Here is a 23,397-nt window from a genome sequence, read left to right as displayed (position 1 = left end):
TTTGAATAGTTATATATGAACCTAATATACATAATTTTGTAAATATGGATGGGTATCTACTTTTTAAATTTTCATTATGATTTTTCTTAAAATTATTATTGTTATATTTATTTTAATATATTTGCATAAAAAATATCAATTCATTACTTTGTTTTATTAGAACTTGCTGATAAGTTTTTGTTTAAAAAATAAAAATTTTGATAAAAGAAAATTTGTTTTATTTATTAGTTCATGTAATTTTTGTTTTATTTCATTAAAGTACATATCAGTTTTTTAATTTTCAATTAAATTTTTTAGAGATGCAAGAAAATACTCTCTTAATACCAGCATATTCTTCTTTTATATTAAAAAAATAATTCAGAATCACACTTGCAACGTATCGCGGATAAATGGCCAGTAATGAGCCATGCGACTATGAATAGTTGTATTGGCATTCTGCCATGTTTTGAATAATTCCTGGCATTGGCACAATCTTGCCTGCCTGTAGTGGGCACTACTAGTTTTCCGAATCGTGCTTCCAAGTTCTAGCACTAGCAAACTTTCATGGAGAGATGCAGAGAACTGAAATGACTCCATTCACCTAAATAAATCCCATTCGTTGCAAAATACAATGATTGTAACTCCATAACCCTAACTCCAAAATACCCAGTCTCGCGTTTGCGAAAGGAGTTGGGGTTTACAGCTATAAACCATGCATAATCAACTGAAAGCCTCCAGAATACAGAGGATCGATCCTTAATGATTTAACTGTGAAAAAATTAGCGCATCAAAAGATGGTGGCAACACAGCAGCATTGTTGAGTGTGTGTGATTTGAGAAGCAGAACACTTTCGAGGTTAACTCTGCATGAACATCCTTGATGAGACTAAATTAGAAACTGGACTGCTATCACACCTGACTAATGATCAAAGCTCAAACATTTAATCCCTCAACAATTCCACAATAATTCCCCTACATATTATGAACCAATCGTCCTGCAAAACAAACAGTGAACCAAGTCCCCTTTTTCATGAGCAATTTAATCTCATTGCTTTCCAATCAATCCCATCCAGAGATCAAAGAATCTCAATCTGTTACATTGAAACAAAGCTTAGCCTCATCCCAAGGGCCATTGATCTCAAACTTGTATTCCTGAATTCTTATGAGCCAATAAGGACAGACAACACTTATAAACACCAAGAAACCAAGCAGTAGCATGAAAAGTAAGTGGTGCAGTGTATAAACCAGAGCCAGGGTCACGGCCATCAACCCAAAAGAAAACACAAGGTGCAAGCGAAAGGAGAATTTCTTGATACAGTAAGTGACAAATGGAGCAAAAAGGAAGACTTGCAAGGAAAATAGCATGATGGCAAACACATGCAGCCTTGATGGAAGGCGAGACGCAATAAAAACTGAAGCGACAACAGAAGCATTTAAGGATACACAACTGGTTAAGCTTGGATTTTTTAGGGCCACAGGAGCTTTAATGGTCGATCCTGAATAGTCATGCAGGAAGAGATGAAGTATGACAAGTGTAACAGTAACTGCCCAGATGGAGTCCGAACTTATGGACCTTGTGAGAGGGTGATAAATAGGAGCCAACATGTATAACCCAGTTGTGAAAAAAGAGATATTGAGGATATAATGGAAGAGTAGATTCAAGGAACGCATTTCTTTGGTTAAAAGAAGAACTAAAAAACCTGATCCAAAAAGGCTTGCATCAAGGAGCAAGAGGGAATTTTCATCAAGGGTTGATTGAAGGGTGTGAGCCCAAACCAAGCTGACAAGAGTAACAATGCACAGATACTGAGAGATAGAAACTGAGTCTTGCATCACCTTCAGCATGTCCCGCTTAACAACATTAGCATTCATGACCATATCTTCAAGAAAAGACTCGTCAGTATGATTATCATCAAACCCAGGCTGCATTCCTCCATATGCGACTTTTCTCCAATTGGGACGAAGCAGGCTTTCACTGATGATGTTATCCATTGCAATCCAACTACTCTATTACTTATGCTTTAAGATATAACCAGAAAAAAAAAAAAAAACTCGTACTCATGTAGAGTGAAGCTAGACAACTATAGTTTTCCAATCTGTTATACGATCATTTGTAAGAGCAACATATCCCATTGAAGACTGTCCTGCTACTTTTAGGTTCAGTCTGTTACTTCAAGAACCTGTTCAATTGCAGGCAACATAGATCAATTTACATCAATGAAAAGAAAGACAAAGTACAAGGACCAGCTATGCATACACAGAATCGATTTGCTTTTGCAAAAGGATACAAAAAAAGGGAGTAATGGCATATCTCCCTCTTTCCTTCAGGTCCATCTAGATTTTCATTTTTTGTTCTCCGTAAACCTCAATTGCTGAAGAAAAAAGAAAACCATGATTCCTAATTTCCTTCGATGCAAAATAGCGGCTCAATTTCCAGTTAAATAAATTTAACAGATACTGTTTTTTTTAATAAAAAAAAAAGGGGTTAAACAAAGAATATTTTAGAAAGATAAGAAAATCGGGTTCCCAGGTTAAACCAAAATCTCCACAATCAAGAACAGCTTCGGAAAGTGAAATCAAAACACCAAGTCAAATGAGAAATAATAATAACAATAATAATTCAAACCCAGGTGATGTTTTATTTTACCTTTTAGAATTCTCGATTGATTTGGGGGGGCATCTTCTCTGTTTGTTGCCTTGATTCTCTCTCTTCTCAGACTGAAAAACTTGCAGAGAAAACGCGTTTCTTTATGAAAAACGAAAAACAAAAAGAGTACGAAACGTTTTTATTAGGCAGTTCGACGTTTAACAAGAATTTTTTTAAAAAATTAAAAGTTTTTATTTTTTATTTTAAATTAAATTATTTTTATAATTTTAGATGGTTTAGATATATTAATATTAAAAATAAATTTTAAAATATAAACAGGTTATTAAACATATTGGACCGTACGCGGGAAGGAAACCGGTGTCTTTGAGATTCCCAATAGCCAATAACATCGAAGCAGGAGATCCGACCCGATAAATAAAAACACAGATTCGGAAGACGAAAGCAGAAAAGGCCTAGAAACCCTAGAAAAAACCCCGCCCAAATTCTACAAGAATCAACAGCTGCTCCTGCAGAAAGAAGCGAAAGTTTAAATTCTGGGAGCGAATGGGAAAGAAGAAGAAGAGAGCAGCGTCAAAAGTATGGTGCTATTACTGCGATAGGGAATTCGATGACGAGAAGATTTTAGTACAGCACCAGAAAGCCAAGCATTTCAAGTGCCATGTCTGCCATAAAAAGCTATCGACCGCTGGTGGCATGGCCATTCACGTCCTCCAGGTCCACAAAGAATCCGTCACCAAGTAATAACCAAAAGCCTCGCTGCTCCTTTTTTTCCCCTTCTCTCTCTCTCTCTCTGTCTATCATTTTTTTTTAATCTCTTACCTTTTTATTTATATTTTAGTTCTAGTCGGAGAATGCGATTAATTAGAATCAATGATCATTAATTTTGATTAATTAGGGTTTCATCAGTTTTCATTATTGGGATTTATTTTTCAAAACCATGATCTGTTCGGCTATAAATGTTTGTTTATTGGGATTACAAATTCCAGCTTGCTTGCAGTACATTGCTTGTTGTTCAATACCTTTTCTTTGCGGGGTTTTCGATATATGTATGTGAGATTGACTGAAAATTGACTTGAGGAGAATGTTATGTTATTTTTTTATTTTATTTTAGGCATCAGAAATTCAGAATTGTTTTTTGTTTTTTATGCTGTTGACGAGGTCTACGTTGATTTAGGCGACCTTGTCTGACTATATGATGGATTTGGTTCAGGGTTCCCAATGCAAAACCTGGAAGAGAATCAACTGATATTGAAATATATGGAATGCAAGGAATCCCACCTGATGTTCTGGCTGCTCACTATGGAGAAGAAGGTAAGGAAGTTGACTGGTGTTGTTTTCAATAAGTTACTTTGTGTCAATGATTGTATGTGCTTGCCTATCATCATTACTTTTCTGTTAATTGATTGATTTGTTAAGTTTTATATCTTTTCATCTTAGAGTTTTGTCGTCATTGCTGAAATTGAAACTTGGGATTTTAGACCTTTTTATTTGTTTAGTTTTTTCTTTTATTCCCTCAACTTGCAAATGGGCTGAGCTTTTTATTCAGTACAAACTAGTTTATGTCATTTTTCTTATCTTGTATTTTTGCAATTTTGGTAAAGTTAAAGGTACTGTTGAATTCTAATTTTTCCATGATACAGTTAGCTTCTTTTTTTATATATATATTTATCAGTTCTGAGTCTTCTCGCAGTTTCTGTTACTGTACTAAGAGTTTAATTGTAGAAGTTGTGGTATTTATCACGTAAATTTGGTTTACCTCTCACTGATATTATATTTACTGGCAGAAGATGAGAATCCATCAAAAGCTGCTAAAGTGGATATTCCATCAGCTCAGCTTGTTGGTGGTATGGTGCCAGGACCATTGGGTGCTGGATATCCTCCACGACCTCTTGCTGCAATGCAGCCAATGTATTTCTTCTCTATTCTCTACTATTAGCAGATTACCACATCCTTCTATACTAATATTTCACCATTTGCAAGCATTGAAATGTAGTTCTTTCTTCATTATCATTATTAATGCTGTTCATTTATGTTTATATCTCACCATGACTGCAATTTTGAAGCACTTTTTAATTTTTGTTGCTTCATTCATCTCACAAAAGTATTTTCAAAATAGAATATAGGTTAGTTGAGAAGGATTTTTGTGGACTCCTATACCCAGATTAGGATATTGATGTTTAATTGTGTTTATTTGAGTATAAGGCAGCAAGGGATGAACGAAATTCAATTTTCTTCATCAATATTTTTGTTGTTCTCCTTTCATGACAACTGTAATATGCTTTAATTAAACCAAGTAATCCAGGATTCTAACCATACAACTGCGTTTCATGCTTATCCTAATATGGCTACTACTCAAACTTTGGATGTTATCTTGTAAAGAATAGAAGATCATCTTTGATCCTAGGTCAGGTCCTTGTACTCTCGGTCCACTTAAACTATGGAACTATCTGTTTGTCCTGAATTTTCTCATGATTCTATTTTGAAGATTTGAAATCTGTGACATATACCCTGACTAAGTATAAACGTGAAACTTCTGACTAACTGTGTCTTCAGCTTTCAAAACTAATTGAATCTTGTCCTCATCAAAGGTTATGGGGTCCCTATAAAAGTAAACAACAGATTCATCCAACATGGCTTTATTACATTTGAATTATTTGGAAAATATAGTGATTCATGGTGTCAATTTATGTGCAGAGGAAAATCGTGATTAAGTTCTCATCATATTTTTGTTGGTTTTTGGTTACAGTTATAATTCTGCTGCACCTGCTCCTCATGCTGGTTGGCCGGTTCCTCCTCGTTCACAACATTGGTTGCCACAGCATCCTGCAGTTTCAATTCCTCCTCCTGCCCCAATCACATATACCCAGCAGCCACTATTTCCTGTACAAAATGTGAGGCCTCCTGTGCCATCAACCATGACACCTGCACTCATACCTTCACAAGTAACTCCTCCAGGACTGCCCTCATCCACACCATCTGTATCACAACCATTGTTCCCTGTTAACAATAATTTGCCTCAAAGTTCAACATTTTCTGCTCCTTTTCCTTCGACAAGTCTCTTACCAAGCTCGCCTGCAGAAGTTAGAGGTTCAATGAATGTGCATTTGGGAGTCAATACTTCAGTGACAACTGGCTACCTTACTCAGAGTGCTTCAGGTTTGATTGTGGCCCCTTGTTGATTTATAATATAATAGATCCTCTTTATTTGAAAAAAAGGTATTAAAACAGATCTTGTGTCTAACTTTTGTCTTGGTTGATTTAAAAAGTGTTCATTTTCATTGCGTGTGATGATTTCTTTGGTAGCCTTCATGCTATCATAGGATCATACTCTATTATAATTGCTTTTATTAGGACCAATCATTCCATCTAAGTGTGCATTTTGCTGCTCCCTGAATGGTAATGTCCCACTTCAATTTGTTTATAGCATCTGGGACACTAGGCAATACACATTCTTATGCCTCTGGTCCAAATACTGGTGGCCCTTCTATTGGACCGCCCCCTGTAATTGCAAACAAGGCACCTGTCATCCAGCCAGCTGTTAATGAAGTCTATCTTGTTTGGGATGATGAGGCAATGTCCATGGTAGGTTGTTTGTGTTAAGAATGCTTTCTTTCAGTTTTACCTGATAAATTCTCAATTGTTAGACCTGCTAATGGTTTGAATATTTGCAGGAGGAAAGAAGAATGTCCTTACCAAAGTATCAGGTGCATGATGAAACTAGCCAGGTAAGTTGTGACTACCCCTTTACTATTTGGAGTTGGTTTGCACGTGCTAACCAGATGGGTAGGCTTTATGCTTTTTGTTTTCAGATACAGTTGTTTACACATTGTTACCTATTTAGAGAGGTATTTCTGTATGAATTTCCAATTTTTCTTTTTCTTAGCTTGTCAACAAACCCACAGTTTGCAAATGGTTATGTGCCTTGTAGTCAAGTATCTTTTGACTTCTAATGTCCATTGGCTGATGGGCATGCTGTTTCTGTTTTTGTTTTCTGCAATTATGTGGTCTGCATGCCAATGCCGGCGCTTTGTGGTTGTCAGATGATTCAACTAGTCATGTTTGTTAATTATGTCGGTAGTTAGTTATTACTGTTTTGACAAGCTTGCTGGAATCAAAACGAGGATTCTCCTTCCTAACGTCATTCTCAGTTAACAAAAGTGTATGTATTGCTTATTTAAGAATTTGAATTTATTTGTTGTTATTCTTCTCCCTATGCTTGACTTTGAAATGTGGGGTTTGGGTGGAACAAGATGATACCCAACAGATTTTTGCTCATTCCTAGCATGATTACAATTTATTTTTATCATCGAACAGTGAAGTCAGACTTGGCCCAGGTCAGCTTCTTTCGCAAAGTTTGGCATCTTTCGCAATAGGACCAAGCTTTATATCTGGTTTATCCAACTGATTTCTAGTCACAATTCATTTCTTCTCATTGTTGTTGCTTGTTGCAGATGAGCTCAATTGATGCAGCTATTGACAGAAGAATATTGGAAGGCAGGCTTGCTGGTCGAATGGCATTTTAGAAACTGAAGGCTATTTGGAATCTTTTTGCAGATGCAAAGCCCCGCTGAGCGCCACAAAATTCATATTAAATGCATGGGGATCCCTGGTTCTTGTTTGCATCCTTCAGGATCATGCTTGCGTTGTATTCTTTACAAGGTAGTGAGATAAAAAGAGCCCCCATTCTTTAGCTTGTAGGTTAAATCTCGAGGGATGGCGGCAACAATCTTTCTGTCCCTTTCAATCCTTCTCTCTTTCCTTTTATTTACCTTTGAAAAAAAAAAAAAAAAACGTGTACGCCTGTTAGGTTAATAGATTTTAGTTCGCTTTTATTATCTGGCTCAATCTCTTGCCGTCATTTTGTATGTACCTTGTGAAACTTGGAATTGGATCTGCTGTGAGCATTATTTTCGTTCTTGTTTTATGGATTTAAGTTTCACTATTCATTAAATCACATTGTGGGTCGTGGTTTTGATTTGATATAATATTTTGAAGGAGATGGTGTATAACTAACAAAATTTATTTCATTATTAACAAATAAAACTAAAGATTTGGAGTGTTCAAACACGGTTCTCCCTGTAAAAAAGCAGTGCAGCATCCGCAATGCTTCTTTTTTTTTACACTGTTCCTAGACACGGAAAAATGCAGCTTTATCTTTGTATTTTTCAGGGTTTGTTTTTTCCATATTTATTCCAGTTTGCAGTTGTATCTATGTATCTTTATGTTTTTCCTGCTGCTTGGATTTTGACCATCATGTAAAAGCTCATCTTGTAAAAGCTATCTTGGTGTCAATGTGTTTGTATTGAAGAGAGATAAATGGAAATGGTTTTCGGTAACATGTTGGAAAACACACATTGATGCTTGAAAAGGTTTTACATTGATGCTTGAAAAGGTTTTTTTATTTAATTTAATTTTATATGTTTAGAATGATTAAATGGTGTTTTAAAATTGAAATAACTTGTGGCATTTTCCATTGAAAATATGTTTATATGGCCCAAGCTTGAACCCTATTTTTTCATACCGTGGGTGATTAGAAAATGTATTAATGGGTGATAAGTTTTTGGATCTATTTATAAAAAAAGAAATGGGAGGACTTTCATCCGTTTATTTTATATAAAAAAAAAACTAAAAAAAAAAATTTGCTTCAGCTTTTTTATTTTTTATGGCTAGGTATATGGGCTTAGCCTTGTAAATCAAGGCATGTTCGGGCCATGTTCTTGAAGCCTAGGTGAGTTTAGGCTTTCCATCATTTTTTTTTCTTTTTAATTAATTATTTTGTTTATTTTTTTCAATTTTAGAAAAAAATTCAATTTAAATAAAATGATTAAGATGGTAATTATAAAATTATTCGGTTATGCCATGATTTTTTAATAAGAAAATAATTTTTATGATAATATTAGTGACTTTTTATGACTAATTATATATGAATCTAATATATAATTTGTTTTTAAAAAAAATTGCTCATAAATTTTCAATGAGAAAAAAATATCTATTTAGTTATTTTTTATGGTAAACTTTTTATATAATTTTATTAAATTAATTACTCTTATATATTTTGAAGTCGCTAAAATTTTTATTTTTTATATATTTTTAGTAGTTCCAGTGATATAAAATTTCCAGTAGGCACCTTTATTTTGTTCAGGAGCGGTACCCTGAAAGAACATGTCTTGAGTATTATGAGAAACTTTCATTAAATAATAGCTGTTTATCTTGTTTAATCTTGCAAGATAACTCCTTAGGTGTTTGGTCGGTAGTGTAATTTGAGAGATCGACAGTCTTGGTTGGAGGTTTGCTAGTGATGCGAGTGCTGGTTCCATTCTAATTGCATCTTATGGGAAGGATCTCCCTTTGTGATATGGATCCTTGGAAAGGGCTACCCAAGACCAAATGTCAGAAGAGTCGACTGAGTAAACAATAAGAGTGTAACAAAGGGAAAAACTTTCGCAGGAAGCTAAAGAAATCATACTTCTATGGGAACTCTTCTGGGTTTATATGAACTTTAAAGAAGCATTAGGCTTGTGTATGTCTGGACGCATATCTATCTATCAGGTCTAGGTTTGGTGTGACCTCAAGTTGCAATCTGACTAACCTCGTATTCTGTGCCAGCAACGAGTTAAAGTGTCACCACAAGCCCACACCATGCTAAGAATTTGGTGACACTGGAAGCTGACTCCAATTTTGAAATACTGAATTCTTATTTTATATATATATATATATATCTGTCATTGTCTGCTTACTGAATCACAATCCAAAATTCGGTATTGCTCTATCATTGAGCATGGGATGACATGTCTTCTGGATACATGAGGATAGATATATTCCTCAAGGGACAACTTAGACATCCAGCCTGGAGGTGTCAACTCCAAATTGTAGAATGGGTTGGTGGAAATAATATGAAATGGGGAAGGCTGCCCCTCAGTACGTAGCCAGAGATGTAGTGAGCCTTCATAAGAAGCAGACAATTTAGAGAGAAAGAGGGCGTCTTCTCTCTTTGTGAACCTGCGTGCCTGTGTAATTTATCTTAATATATCTAGTATTATTTGCAAGGTTCCTGGTTCTTTTACAACACGAAATTCATCTGACAACTGTTTGGATAAGCATCGCATATGCACAGGTTGGGGCAAAGGTTTGTGCTGCGTCACGGAAGACAAATACCACCACACATGAAGTGTTGGGAGTGATGACAAATGGAGACACTCAAATAGTGTGTCTCATGGCTTTGATTTATTAACTTTATTAACTTTTCGTTTGTGTATATTTAATAAACTGCATTATGTATGGTTTCATCTGCATGAAAGAGCAAAAATTATGGTCAATAAAATCATCATAAGCAGATTAAATCCTTGGCTAAAAACTGAGGAAGTCGTCCTAGAAAAGGAAATCTGATGTGACTACATGGCCTTCTTCTGCCATCATTTATGAATCATAAAGTATTCTTTTGGATGAATACTGATACTGGCTGCTTTAAAAATGTAAAAGAAAGGGCCACTCATTAGCCAGGAATTCAAGTTTTTTTATCAGGAGCCAATCATTTCCTCCTGTACATTTGTTGTTGGCTGTCAGATTAACTTTTTGCCAAATAATCCTAAAGAGAGGCTGTTGCTTTGCTTTAAAATTATGCCCAGTATCATAATTGGATGTATTTTATATGTATCGAGTTGTTTCTTGTTATAAATGGTGGCTTTTGGGTCTCTTGTGCTTCCGACGGCATGCTATTTATGTGGTGTTTTCTAGTTATTTTGATACTTATTACCAAGTTAATCTGCAAGCAAAACAAGTTTTATCCTTGCATTCTTGTTGGTGTGCTGTCAGGAGATATAGTAATTATTTTAAATCTATTTTACAAGGGTATTCCCAATTATGTTCTCCTTTTTGTTGATTGAAAATTAGAAGTTGCGCTTAAACAATTAGGGTTTTTTCTCAATTTGCCACCATAACATTCTCAATTGTCACTGTTTTGCATGCTATACGTACACCCTTTTATATTCACAGGTGGGCGTAGCATGTCAGCAGCATTTGTTGAACATCAGCCTCGTAACTGTAACTGTAACCATGGTTTTAACCTGCAGTTGCAATACCATGGGTTTTTCTAGGCCTTGTATAACATGTGTCTGCCATTAAGGTCATGAACTAGTAGCAGATCTTACAATTGTTTCCCCAATACATTTGTTTTCAATAGTTTCACTGAAAGCGCTGCACTTAAAACACTTCTAAGGATGAACATCATAATATTCCCAAAAATGTATGAATTCATTACGTGTCATACATGATTGACGAAAAGAAAAAAATAATGTTCAAATCCTTCAAAGGTCCCAGCCCAAAGGAGGAAAAAGTCTTGGGAACTCTCTAGGTTAGGTTCAGGGGAAAAGAAGCCTACACAGAATTAAAACTAGGAAGAAGCAAAAGAAGATCTTGCCTTAGTTCATTATAGTTCGTAATTATTGTTATAAAAAACATCAAAAGCTTGCTAAACTATTTCTAGAGAGGCGTAGTAATGTCTTGTCATTGTCAAAATTTTAGTATTCTGCTTGTGTAAGCTAACCTTATTCAAGAGTGGTTGGATTGATTGATAAAATGCGTGGGAGCACAAGCAAACCCAAAACAAAAGCGGGTTGTGTATGAATAAGACTGGCCTAGTTGAGAGAAAGAAAGGCTTGTTGAAGGTCGTTGCGGAGTTCAAAATATGATAACATATGTTCAGTTTTATGCTTTGCTATTAACACTCATTTTGTCGGTAAAGTTCACCATACCATAATATGTTCAGTTCTATAAATAACATATGTTGACCCAATCTATTACTTTCTGCAAATTTTGGGTGCAAAAGGCAGCCATTTTACTGGCAGATTCAAGTTTACCGTTCTTTTTTTTTTCCTTTAATTATTACTATCTCATGATGATAAATTTTTTTAAAAATATATTATTTTAATAGAAAAACACACTTTAAAAAGCAATTTTCACCGCATTTCCTAATGAATTTTAAGTAGTGTTTGAAGTTGTGATAGCCGTTATTTTTCAAAGATTTTCTACGTAGACATATATATAAATAATTTTTTTATTTTTTTAAATTTAATTTTTTATTAACATATCAAAACGATTCAAAAACATCAAAAAAAAATTACAAACAAAAATAGAATTTTAAAATTATATAAAACAATACAGTGTCTATGCAAAAACAAACCATGAGGATTTTAATGAAGGCTTTTTCGACCCTATCCATTCCAGGAAATCCCGTATGGCATTTAACATCAGTTGATGGATTGGAAAGAGTTCAGAGATGGTTCTCTTAGGATTGAACAACACTTCACCACTCCTAAACTAAGGGATAAAAAAATTGGGGAAGCTACTTCCATTTCTAGGATTACTTACTGCTATTTTTCTCTTTGCATCTTTCATTGCAAATTTCTATTCAAGGTGGCTATCTTCATGCATATTTGGCAAGAACTGAGATGGGAACGCTAAGATGGATGCCTTTCTTTGAAAAAAAATAAAAAATAAAATAGTAAGGCGCTGGATTAGAAGATATGAGGGCAATCCAAGAAACTTTACGCACGCGGCATCCATCCAGAATAAGTTTTTGTAAAACTAGGGACAGAGTGCCAACCACCAAATTATCTTTTCGGTGGGTGCTGGCATTCCTGCTTTCACATCTTCTTACACATCTTCTTACGTTCGAATTAAGCGTTATAAGAATAGAATTTAAATGGTTAATTAGGTTTAGAGTTTGTTTTTTAAAAATTATTAATTTAAATTTTATAAATTATAAAGATAATACTGATTTATATGGCTATTAATTTTAAAATTTATAAAATTAGTTGAGATATACACAACTAGTCCAGATATTAATATTAATAAATAAATAAATAAACGTGATAACATCCATAAATTTTTTTTATGACATGAAGTAACTTTTACTTTAGTCATTCTTTTTTTCCCGTGACTGAACTAGATAAACGGAAACAATGCATTTACCTTTACGTAACAAAGAAGGAGATTTAACCATTAATTATTTGAAGTCACTGTAGCAGTCATCCATCCTTAAGAGTCATTACCGTACTTGCTCTTATTAGCATCCATTGTTTATTCACACAGGAGGATAGGCGTTGAAGCTAATGAAGAGCTGAGGTCCATGCATGTACAACAGGGAACGGCACCTCATCCTCCATGTTTGACTCAGAGCTTGTTTACTAATTGTTTTTAAAAAATATTTAAAAATATATCAAAACAATACTTTTTTATTTATTTTTTGAGTCAAAATTGTAAACTGAAATACATGAAGATATGGTGTTTGTTTTTCTGTGTTCTATTTTAGCATGTTTATTTTTTGAATGGATAGATAGAGCCAACACAAATTTGCAAATTTTGTGATGCCAAGTCAATATCCCCCGAGATTTTGTACTTCTTTTGTAACTTTGTATGAAGGCTAACATTATAATTCTTTGGAATGCGCACCTTCTTAGTAGCTGGGCTGCCATATATTGTGATGCTGCCGTAGCTTTCCTCAGTTGAAGAAACTATGTATTCCGGCGAAGCTCAAAAACACAATGGATGAAGGGAGGAGGAAGCAACTAATTGGGGCTGTGATGCCAAAAACACAAAATGAAAGAAAAGGAAAAGTAAAAAAAAATGCAAATTTTATGGACAGCACATTGTCATCTTACCGTATGTGCCATCCTTGATCGACCTCCACTTGGCTTAGAAAAAAATAAATTAATTTAGGGTCATTTGATTGCTTATATGATGCTCACTGAAGGCTTACATGGTCGTTAACTTCAGAGCCCATGAGATTAGTCGAGGTGCGCGCAAGCTAACCCGAACACCCACGTTAAACTAAAAAAAATAAAATTCTGAAGGGTATAACTTAACTTATCAGACTTTAAGTTTGATCCTTGAAGGTTACTAGTCGAGTTTCACAAATCTTATAGTCACTAAAAACTTAAATGATCGTTAATTTCAAGACCCGTTGGATTAATCGAGGTACGCATAAATTGGCCCAAACACCAACATTAATAAAAAAAGATTAATATTTGTGGGTGACAAGTATACACCGTGCTGTTATGCACAGTGTTATTATAATCGGTTAGCAGGAAACCGGTAAGGTCATTTATTGTTGGGAAAACTCGAGACAACTAACCGGATCAATTCAGCGGAATACAATTCACAATTCACAAGTCCCAATCCTTTTCCCTCTTTGTGCAGTAAAAAACAGAATTAAACAATGACCAAATATAATGCAAATAATCACACAAATCAACACCAAGATTTTTACGTGGAAAACCTGATGCGGGAAAAACCATGGGACTGTAGTCCACCTAAAAACTTCCACTATCACAAATAATGGGTTCACAACTGTTCTTCCTCAGATTCAACTAAGGGCTACAACATATATATCATCAAGAACTATTTATTCTCGGATTACAACAAGATTAAAGGAGAATTATTTGAGAAAAACTCACAATACTGATAGCCCCGTTTTCTGTCAAAACGGTCAGCTTCCACACCACCAATCTTCGATCTAACCATCCAGAATGAAGAGGAACGTGTCTAGAAGCTTCTGTCAAAATCTCAGCCCGATCCAACGGTGAACGAACTGTAAATCAAAGAAAGAAGACAGACTGCTCTGCTGCCTCCTCTTCTTTCTTTCTCATGTTTTTCTCCTCTGTTTCTTCTCAAATTTTGCTACTGCCATCTACAATGGCAGCTCATTTAATTTAAAGAGACAGCAAGGCTGTCTCTTACTAATTAATGTGATGGTCCTCCCATCACATGGTGCAGGACCACACAACAAATCTCTCCCTCACGCACCATGTGAGGAATTCGCCATACTGGCGATCAACATGTAAGCTTCAATTTAGGAGGCTCTGACAAGCCTGCTTTCCTTCTGCAAAACTCAAACTTCTCTCTCGGTAGAGGTTTGGTCATCATGTATGACACGTTGTCATCGGTATGGATCTTTTCAACAACAAATGACTTCATCTCCATAGCATCTCGAATCCATTGATATCTAACCTCAATGTGCTTTGACCGAGAGTGAAAAGTAGGATGCTTACTGAGATGGATTACACTTTGACTATCACAGTGCAACACAAAGTTCTCTTGAACTAGGCCAAGTTCATGTAAGAACTTCTTCATCCATAACAACTCTTTGCCCCCTTCAATAAGAGCAATATATTCAGCCTCTGTAGTGGATAATGCCACACATTTTTGCAACCTTGATTGCCATGAGACTGCTCCCCCTGCAAACTTCATCAAGTATCCTGATGTGGACTTTCTAGAATCAACATCACCAACCATATCTGCATCTGTGTATCCATCCAACACAGATTTATCATTACCAAAACATAAGCTGAAACTAGAAGTACCTTTGAGATACCTGAGTATCCATTTCACTGCTGACCAATGTTCTTTACTAGGATTGGAGAGGAACCGACTAACCACACCAACTGCATGAGCTATATCTGACCTTGTGCAAACCATGGCATACATCAAGCTACCAACTGCGGATGCATAAAGAACCTTTTCCATCTCATCTCTTTCTTCATCACTTGAAGGACAATGCTTAGAACTTATTTTAAAGTGGCTTGCAAGTGGAGAATAAATCGGTTTGGAGTTGCTCATGTTGAATCTCTCAAGTACCTTTTGGACATATCTCTCCTGAGATAGCCAAAGTTTCTCCTTATTCCTGTCACGTGTGATCTTCATACCAAGAATCTGTTTTGTCGGTCCTAAGTCTTTCATTGCAAAAGACTTGCTTAACTCTTCCTTCAAAATCTGAATCTTCTTAGCATCATGGTCAACAATCAACATATCATCCACATACAACAGGAGAATAATAAAGTTTCCATCTGGAAACCTTTTCATAAATACACAGTGATCAGAAGTGGTCCTGTCATAACCATGATCCACCATGAAAGAATCAAACTTCTTGTACCATTGTCTTGGAGCTTGTTTTAACCCATATAGGCTCTTTTTCAACTTGCAAACTAACTGCTCTTTACCTTTTGCTTCAAACCCTTCAGGTTGCTCCATGTAGATCTCCTCATCTAAATCACCATGGAGAAAGGCAGTTTTCACATCAAGTTGTTCAACTTCAAGATTCAAACTAGCAGCTAAGCCAAGCACAACTCTGATTGAAGACATCTTGACCACTGGTGAAAAGATTTCTTCAAAATCAATACCTTTCTTCTGACCGAAACCTTTCACAACCAATCTTGCTTTGTACCTTGGCTGTGAGCAATGTTCATCAATTTTCAACCTGAACACCCATTTATTCTTGAGTGCTCTCTTACCTTTAGGAAGCTTCACTAACTCAAAGGTATGGTTTTCATGCAAGGATTTCATCTCTTCTTGCATTGCTTTCAACCACTCATTTTCTTCTCATATGACATAGCTTCATCAAAACATTCTGGTTCTCCCCCGTCAGTAACCAGCACATACTCATGAGGAGAGTATTTGGTGGAAGGTTGGCGAGGTCTTGTTGACCTCCTCAATTGTGGCTCATCTGGAGCTTCCTACATAACATGTTCAGGAATAACATCAATATCATCATTAGCTGATTCAAGATCACCAACTAATGACTCATTAAGAAAACCATCATTTTCATCATTTTGCAAGTCTCCCCCATGATTAGCAGACATCAAAGGTAACTGTGGAGTAGGTCTTGGATTTGAATTAGATGGAATAAAAGTAGTAGACTCTGTTTTCTCCTTCTGTTCAAAGTCTTCAATGGTTTGATCTTCAAAGAAGATAACATCTCTGCTTCTTACAATTTTCTTCTCCTTTGGATCCCACAACCTATAACCAAACTCATCACCTTCAGAGCCCAAGAAAATACACTGTTTTGTCTTGCTGTCAAGCTTAGACCTTTCATCCCTTGGAACATGTACAAATTCTCTACATCCAAACACTCTCAAGTATGCATAAGAAACATCCCTTCCTTTCCAAACTCTATCTGGAACATCAAACTCAAAAGGAACTGATGGAGAAAGGTTGATCATGGCAACTGCAGTCTTCATTGCCTCACCCCAAAAGGACTTAGGCAGCTTTGCATGAGAGAGCATACATCTAATTCTTTCAACAATTGTTCTGTTCATTCTCTCAGCCACTCCATTCTGCTGTGGAGTCTTAGGAACTGTCTTCTCCAACTTGATGTCATGTTCCCTGCAGTACTTCTTAAAAGGACCCCTGTATTCACCACCATTGTTTGCTCGAACACATTTCAGCTTTCTACCAGTTTCTCTTTCAACTCTGGCATGAAAATCCTTAAAGACATCAAGCACCTGATCTTTAGATTTCAAACAAATGGCCCAAATCTTCCTGGAGTGATCATCAATAAAACTAACAAAGTACAATGCACCTCCAAGAGACTTATCAATCATAGAGTAAACATCAGTATGAACTAAATCAAGAACATGTGACCTTCTATGTGAAGGTGATCTTTGAAATGCAACTCTATGTTGTTTACCAACTAAACAATGAGTACATGTGTTCAAGTTCATACCTTTTAATGGAAGGTAGTTCTTCTTGGCAAGGATGCCAAGGCCTTTCTCACTCAAATGTCCAAGCCGCTTATGCCATAGATCAGTAGAGCAATCTTCAATTGCATTCACCTCCCTTTTGATCACCTTGGCTTGTGACATGTAAAGACCCATCTTCTTCCCTTTAGCAACAATTAGGGAATTTCTGGAGAGCTTCCATTTACCATCTCCAAAGTAACTGTGATAGCCTTCTTCATCAAGAGTATCAGTAGAGATCAAATGTAGGCGCATTTCAGGCACATGCCTAACATCTTTGAGTAGCAACTTGCACTCAGTATTGGTTTCCAACCAAATATCTCCAATGCCCACAACACTGGCCATCCCTTGATTTCCCATCCTAACTTGACCAAAATCACCAGCAGTGTAGGATGTGTAAAAATCACGTCGGGGTGTAACATGGTAAGAAGCTGCTGAATCTGCAACCCAGATGGTATCTTGACATGCAAGATTAACACAACCATCATCACACACAATGGCAACATCACCATCAGATACACCTGCAGCTGTACCATTCTTTTCATTCTTGTCTTCATCTCTACCCTTTTTATCTCTTTTATACTTTCTGCAATCTTTTTGCATATGCCCAGGCTTGTCACAATAATAACACTTAAAACCCTTCCTTGACTGAGATCTTCCTCTTGGCTTCCATTTGCCTTTTCTATTGCTGGATTCTCCATCTTGCTTGCCGTGAGAGAACCTGATTTGACTTCTCCCTCGATTTTCTGTAACAAGTGCATGAGACTCGGAAGTGCTTGTCCCTTTCCTCCTCTTCTCTTCATTGAGGATACAATCCTTCACTGTTTTCAAAGTGAGCTTTCCATTCGGAGTAGAATTGCTAGGTGACACTACCAAAGTCTCCCAACTATCCGGCAATGAACTCAATAGGATTAATGCTTGCATTTCATCGGCTAACTCAAGGTTCATCAATGACAACTGATTCAAGAACCCTTGGAATACATTTATATGCACTGAAGCATCTTCACCATCTCTATACTTCAAATTCACAAGGTCTCTAATTACAAAAACCTTGTTTTGTGCATTCTCCTTGACAAATGTTTCTTCCAACATCTTCCAAACTTTATAGCAATCATGTTCTTGAGAAATATGATTAATGAACTTAGAAGATACCCATTTTCTAACATTAGCGGTAGTCTTTCTATTAAGTCCCTTTCATTTTGCATCATCCATATCATCAGGCTTTATTCCTTTACATTCAATCGGCAAAGCCAAATCATTGCAATATAATAATATAATTATTGAAATATGATGATAAAGTCATGTTAGTGGTGTTGATTGAGATGCATCTTGATAGAGCATTAGGTCAAGTGTTCATTTCTTAGTGGTAAAAGTAGGTCTTTTCTTTTGAGAGGTGTGAGTGTCACGAGGAGGTTTGAGATTGTAATCAAAATAAATTTTATTATTATTTTTAAAATTATTTTAATGTATTAATATTAAAAATTAAAATAAAAAAAATAAAAAAATAATTGTTATTACAATAATAATTGAGTTCTACGTCCATTGATGCATGTACTTCCATTTCTTAATTTAAGTAACTAGTTAAGTTATGCATGTACTTTTATTTCTTAATTCAATTAACTAGTTAAGTTGAGTGTTTGTTTTTGTGTTGGGGTTAATTTTTAAAATAATTTTTTATTTAAAAATATATTAAATTGATATTTTTAGATGATTTTAATGTATTAGTATTAAATAAAAAAATATAAAAAATAATTTTAATATTTTTTTTAATTACAGGAGTGTTCCATTTCCTTAAACCAAACTGATGTCAGTTTTAATTCATTGGTAAAATCTGTCGATCCAGTGCAATTTATATAAGCATGTTTATGTGTATAAACATAAGTTACGAGTTGAAAAGTCCCATGAATGGAAGGGGATTTCCAGAAAAATATGGGAAATAAAAAATTAAGATAAAAAGAATACTTTGTGTTTCACGTTTAATCAAAGCAAATGCATGTTTCGTGGAAAATCATTTATTTTTGAATTTTTTTATATGCATTCTATTAAAATCACTACAAAATCTTTTTTCCAGCAACGTTTTTTTTTATATGGTTTGGGTGTGCCTTTGACTTTAATCCAAAGACGCTGTAAAATTAATTTTTCCGATTTCATAAAGCATTCGCATGCCTTGTGCCGCTCTTTTTTTGGTTGTGTGTGTTCTATGGAGGTCCTGTTTCTGACTACTGAAGAAACAAATACGAAGGCTAATAAACTTTTCGTTCGGATTGTTTGGAAATGTAATGTGTTTTTATTTAAAAATAATATTTTTTTATTTTTAAAATTAACGTATTATTAAAATATATAATTCAAAAACACTAAAAAAAAGCACTTTTAAAATATAAAAACAAACTTGAACTTTTATGTATTTGTGGGCACTGTAGTAGCTTTTTTTAATTGAATAAAAAAATTATAAATTTTAGTTTTAACCGAAATCCAAAAGAGAATTTTTGTCAGAAATCATTCAACTAATTTTATTAACCAAACAAGATTAAATCTGTGATTACGATTAAATTCAGCCCCAATCATGTATATAAATGAATATTAAAAAGTTGTTTCAAATGATTATTTTTTAAAATATTTTTTTAATAAACTAATTAAAATAATTTAAAAATATTAAATAAAAATAAATAAATTTTCATAAAACATCATTTGAAATTCCAAAAACTGCTCCTAAATCTAAAATGTCAAAGCAAACCCTCAAGTTATGAGATTACGGTAGCAGAAAACAGATTAGACAGATTAATTAGATAAAGGCTAATTAATTAAGCAATACAATAATACGTACGAGACGGAGACATGAAGATTAGCCTATCAGATTCACCTTCACCTGAATATTATATAGCAAGTACTTCAGGTGACCTCTCATTTACTTGCTAGAATATCATAATCACACTATAACTAGTACTACTCTCTTATGTCGCTTACAACCACAGCTATTATTTGCTAGCCAATTAATTAGTAAAGGACTGGAATATTGGAATTGTGATCTGATCAAGGAGGCCTGTTACTGGGGTGGTGACTGTAGGCTCGTAAGCAAAACCATGCAATTCATCATCATCATCATCATCTCCCGCTCCATTAATGCAAGAACAAGGAGGAATCCACTGCCACATCTTTCTCAAGATATCAAACAACAAAACCTTGATCGATCTTCGGATAATGATAGCAATAAACTCACCATGCCCAACACAATCAAACCCATGACCACCTCCCAGCTCCGCAAATTGTAAGTAAAGTTGCTGTGGCATCCTTTCAATCTCTATCCATGTTGTTCCACAAGGTTGCAAGCGCCAAAGTCTCAAGCTCTTTGGCACGTTGAGCTTGCTCTTCTCCACTGCTGCAACAAGAATGAGTTTTCCCATGCTCTCAACCAATCTTGGCGAGCGTAGAAATCTCCGCATTGGAGCTTGAATCTTGCACCAACTGTTTGCTGCTATTTCATAAGCCAAAACGCTAAACGGGTTGTAATTCATGCAATAGAATCTGTCGTCAACACAAACCATTTGACCTGATTCAAGGCTACAAAGCCTTGGAAGAGAAGAAGTAGTGCCCCATAGTGAGTAAAACCCACCGGCATCAATATGAAAGCTTTCAGTGGATAAATTCTTGACTGCGTATGGAGAAATCAAGTCATCACCTGCAACAGCCACATCAATTGAGGATGGCCCAACTTTTAAGCCAATTGAAGGAAAGAGACGTGGCCTTAAAGTTGGTGGCAACTGAGATAGAGAACCAATAAGTGGGTTGCATAGAATGATACTCTTTGCACCAGCCTCGTCTGAGACCCAACATATTAAGCCACCAGAAGCAGCAGCAGGAGAGAACCCAGATGGAACCAAGGAAAAAGAAATTCTATACCATGCAATATCATATGGATCAAAGAGGTATCCTTCACAAATATTGGCTGTCATAGTTTTTCCGCCGCTATCACTGGTGCTATTGTTGTTTCTATAGATGTAGCTTTTTAGGCTTTTGTGCTTGAAGAATAGGAACCAGTGGCGGCGTGGTGATATCTGGATATAGAGTTCAAGAAAATTATTGGAGAACAAGAGACCATACCATCTCTTGCAGACACAACGAGCTCTAAAAAAGGCTGGAGGAGGAAGAAAGGCGAGAACACGATCGATCAGCGTTTGTGGGAGTTTGCTCCATATCCTGGTGTCCATCCAAGGACTGGTAACACTAACTGTAACACTAGTACTGCTAGTGCCAGGAGTGAAAGTGTAGGAGAAGGGTAAGAGCATAGAATTGTTGAAAGCACCTTCCATGTAAGAGCAGCTAGGCTAAAAGGACTATCTGGTTTTTTTTTTTTTTTAAGCCTGGAGAAAGAAATGGAGAAGGTTTGAAAGGACTTCGATTTTAGCACTCTTTTCAAGGAGAAATTAAAGAAAGGCCAGCGATGGATTTAAGTTCATCGAAGTCAACAACTAAAGTTGCGTTTTTAATTATTTTAATGTATTAATATTATAAATAATTTTTTTAACACGCAATTTTCACTGCTCTATCTTACAGGCAACTAAAGAGAAAACCTGAGGTACTACGGCATAAAAAACCATTTTCATTATTTAGCGAACAGAAAGGGCTGTGTTTTGGTTTGGTAGCAGCGTAAGACTGCATGCAATCATTTGGGAAGGTATCTATCTTGTTTCTTCAATGGAGATGGAGAGACGAAGGTGAAGGGAGAAAACGCTAAAGTCAAGTAGCAGAAGGAAAGAAAAAAGAACATGTTTCTAGGGTTTTGAATGGAATTGGCTTGTTCCCAAGTGTTTAAATGGGAAAGGAAAGCTGAGACCTTGGCTACTTCTTCACTTTGTATTTTTATCTTTTGGTGAAAAATGCAGTGATTCTGATGGTTTTATCTTCGCCCCTCTATCAATTCAGTGTTTCCATGACAAGGCCGAGGTAGGAAAGACATGATGAAGTGAGAGCTTGCTAATGTCAGTGATTATTCACTGGTCATGAATTCTGAACAATCTTATATATCTACTCTTATATATCTCTTCTTTTTTTTCTTTTTTTCTTCTTCTTCAATTACTAGAGGATCCAATGGAACAAGAAATTGACTTCATATAGGCCTCGTTTATTAGACGTCAAATAATTTCTTGAAAATTATTTTTTTAAAAAAATTAATTAATAAAATAAAAAATTTGGTTAAAAAAAAATTGGTTTGGTTTTTAAGAAATTTTTTATTTTATTTTGGACGGAAACACTTTTTGAAAGTTGTGAAAATTTAAAAATGTTATATTATTTGTTGATTATATCAAATTTGATTCTCAAACTTTTGATTGCTATATACATTTTGTTTTGAATATTATTTTTTAATTTTATCATTTGGAACTTGATTTTTATATTAACTTTAGTTTTTATTTTTATAATTGTTATTTGCTTTTTCTTTATTATTTTTTAATTGAAATTTTTTATATATAAAATTTGGTCCTCATTCTTTTGATTAGTACTTATTTTATTTTAAATAATTTATGAAATAGTAATTATTATTATTTTACTTTCTTCATCTTTTAATTTTTTTTATTTATTAAATTTGATCTCTATTATTTTGATTATTATTTATTTTATTTAAGATAATTTATAAAATTATATTTTTTTTCAATTTCATTCTCATTCAACTTTTTAATTTGTAAGATTTGTTACTCATTATTTTAATAAACTTGAAAAAAATAAAATATTAATAAGTTGTTTTTCAGCTTATTTTTCATGACATAACTAAATACCGGAAAGTGTTTTCCAACTTATTTTTCATTACATTACCAAATATAGAAAAATAATTCACTTTTTTGGAATTTACTTTTTTAAAATTCACTTTCACAAAAAAAAAACTATTTTTCAGCAAACAAACGGGGTCATAATGTAACTTGATTTTCACCGCTCATTTTCATTATTTTTTCAAAAATTCAAAAAATATAAAAATTTCCTACAAATTATATTTCAACATGATTTGGTTAACTTCTTGTAATTTTTAACCCTTTTTTTTGTTTTCATATTGGCAAATTTTCTAAAATTAAAAATAAAAAAAATCAAAGAAGAAAATCTAAAAAAAAAGTTTTGTGAGCATTGGGTAATTGATAGAGGGAAAAGACTAATTTGAATATTGTAAAATCCAGCAACAAAAAAATAAAGAGATAATAATATATTATTTTGATATATTTATAATTAAAAAATACTTTTATAAAAATATTAACTATTGTATTACAAGTAACAAGTTTAAGAAAAATTAAAGAAAGATAAAAACTTGGATTAATATGGT

At 34.6% G+C, this 23,397-nt stretch overlaps 3 protein-coding genes across 6 annotated transcripts; 1 reads left to right on the top strand and 2 right to left on the bottom strand.

The window, feature by feature from the left end:
* Nucleotides 1-552: 552 nt before the first annotated feature.
* On the bottom strand, nt 553-2,752 carry LOC133701061 (phosphatidylinositol N-acetylglucosaminyltransferase subunit C-like). 2 transcript variants are annotated; one of them, XM_062124841.1, is made up of 2 exons: nt 2,626-2,752; nt 553-2,158 (listed from the first exon to the last, which is right to left on the bottom strand). In XM_062124841.1, the coding sequence occupies exon 2, from the start codon at nt 1,968-1,970 to the stop codon at nt 1,065-1,067; it is 906 nt and encodes a 301-aa protein (XP_061980825.1). In that variant the 5' UTR covers nt 1,971-2,158; nt 2,626-2,752; the 3' UTR covers nt 553-1,064. The 2 variants fall into 2 exon arrangements, with proteins under 2 accessions (XP_061980825.1, XP_061980826.1); XM_062124842.1 differs by having other exon boundaries at nt 553-2,350; nt 2,626-2,738.
* Nucleotides 2,753-2,916: 164 nt separating this feature from the next.
* Nucleotides 2,917-7,537, top strand: LOC133701870 (protein SUPPRESSOR OF FRI 4-like). 3 transcript variants are annotated; one of them, XM_062126021.1, is made up of 7 exons: nt 2,918-3,323; nt 3,797-3,897; nt 4,371-4,494; nt 5,333-5,742; nt 6,011-6,168; nt 6,258-6,311; nt 7,038-7,537. In XM_062126021.1, the coding sequence occupies exons 1-7, from the start codon at nt 3,130-3,132 to the stop codon at nt 7,107-7,109; spliced, it is 1,113 nt and encodes a 370-aa protein (XP_061982005.1). In that variant the 5' UTR covers nt 2,918-3,129; the 3' UTR covers nt 7,110-7,537. The 3 variants fall into 3 exon arrangements, with proteins under 3 accessions (XP_061982004.1, XP_061982002.1, XP_061982005.1); XM_062126020.1 differs by having other exon boundaries at nt 2,917-3,323; nt 4,374-4,494; nt 6,258-7,537; XM_062126018.1 differs by having other exon boundaries at nt 2,917-3,323; nt 6,258-7,537.
* A 12,549-nt stretch (nt 7,538-20,086) lies between these two features.
* LOC133701524 (protein UNUSUAL FLORAL ORGANS-like) lies at nt 20,087-21,403 on the bottom strand. Its single transcript, XM_062125463.1, has one exon. It carries the CDS (start codon nt 21,401-21,403, stop codon nt 20,087-20,089), a length of 1,317 nt encoding a protein of 438 aa, XP_061981447.1.
* Nucleotides 21,404-23,397: the final 1,994 nt, after the last annotated feature.

This window comes from Populus nigra, chromosome 8 (genome assembly GCF_951802175.1).
Source record: "Populus nigra chromosome 8, ddPopNigr1.1, whole genome shotgun sequence".
Taxonomy (NCBI): Eukaryota; Viridiplantae; Streptophyta; class Magnoliopsida; order Malpighiales; family Salicaceae; genus Populus; species Populus nigra.
Note: the sequence above shows the minus strand (reverse complement) of the source record. Positions and strands in the feature narration are given on the sequence as shown.

Bases quoted from the DNA above. Each gene is read 5' to 3' on its own strand.
- LOC133701524 (XM_062125463.1), bottom strand. From the start codon at position 21,403: ATGGAAGGTGCTTTCAACAATTCTATGCTCTTACCCTTCTCCTACACT.
- LOC133701870 (XM_062126018.1), top strand. From the start codon at position 3,130: ATGGGAAAGAAGAAGAAGAGAGCAGCGTCAAAAGTATGGTGCTATTAC. The intron at 3,898-4,370 runs GTAAGGAAGTTG...ATTTACTGGCAG, and splicing joins TGCTCACTATGGAGAAGAAG to AAGATGAGAATCCATCAAAA. The intron at 6,169-6,257 runs GTAGGTTGTTTG...GAATATTTGCAG, and splicing joins ATGATGAGGCAATGTCCATG to GAGGAAAGAAGAATGTCCTT.
- LOC133701061 (XM_062124841.1), bottom strand. From the start codon at position 1,970: ATGGATAACATCATCAGTGAAAGCCTGCTTCGTCCCAATTGGAGAAAA.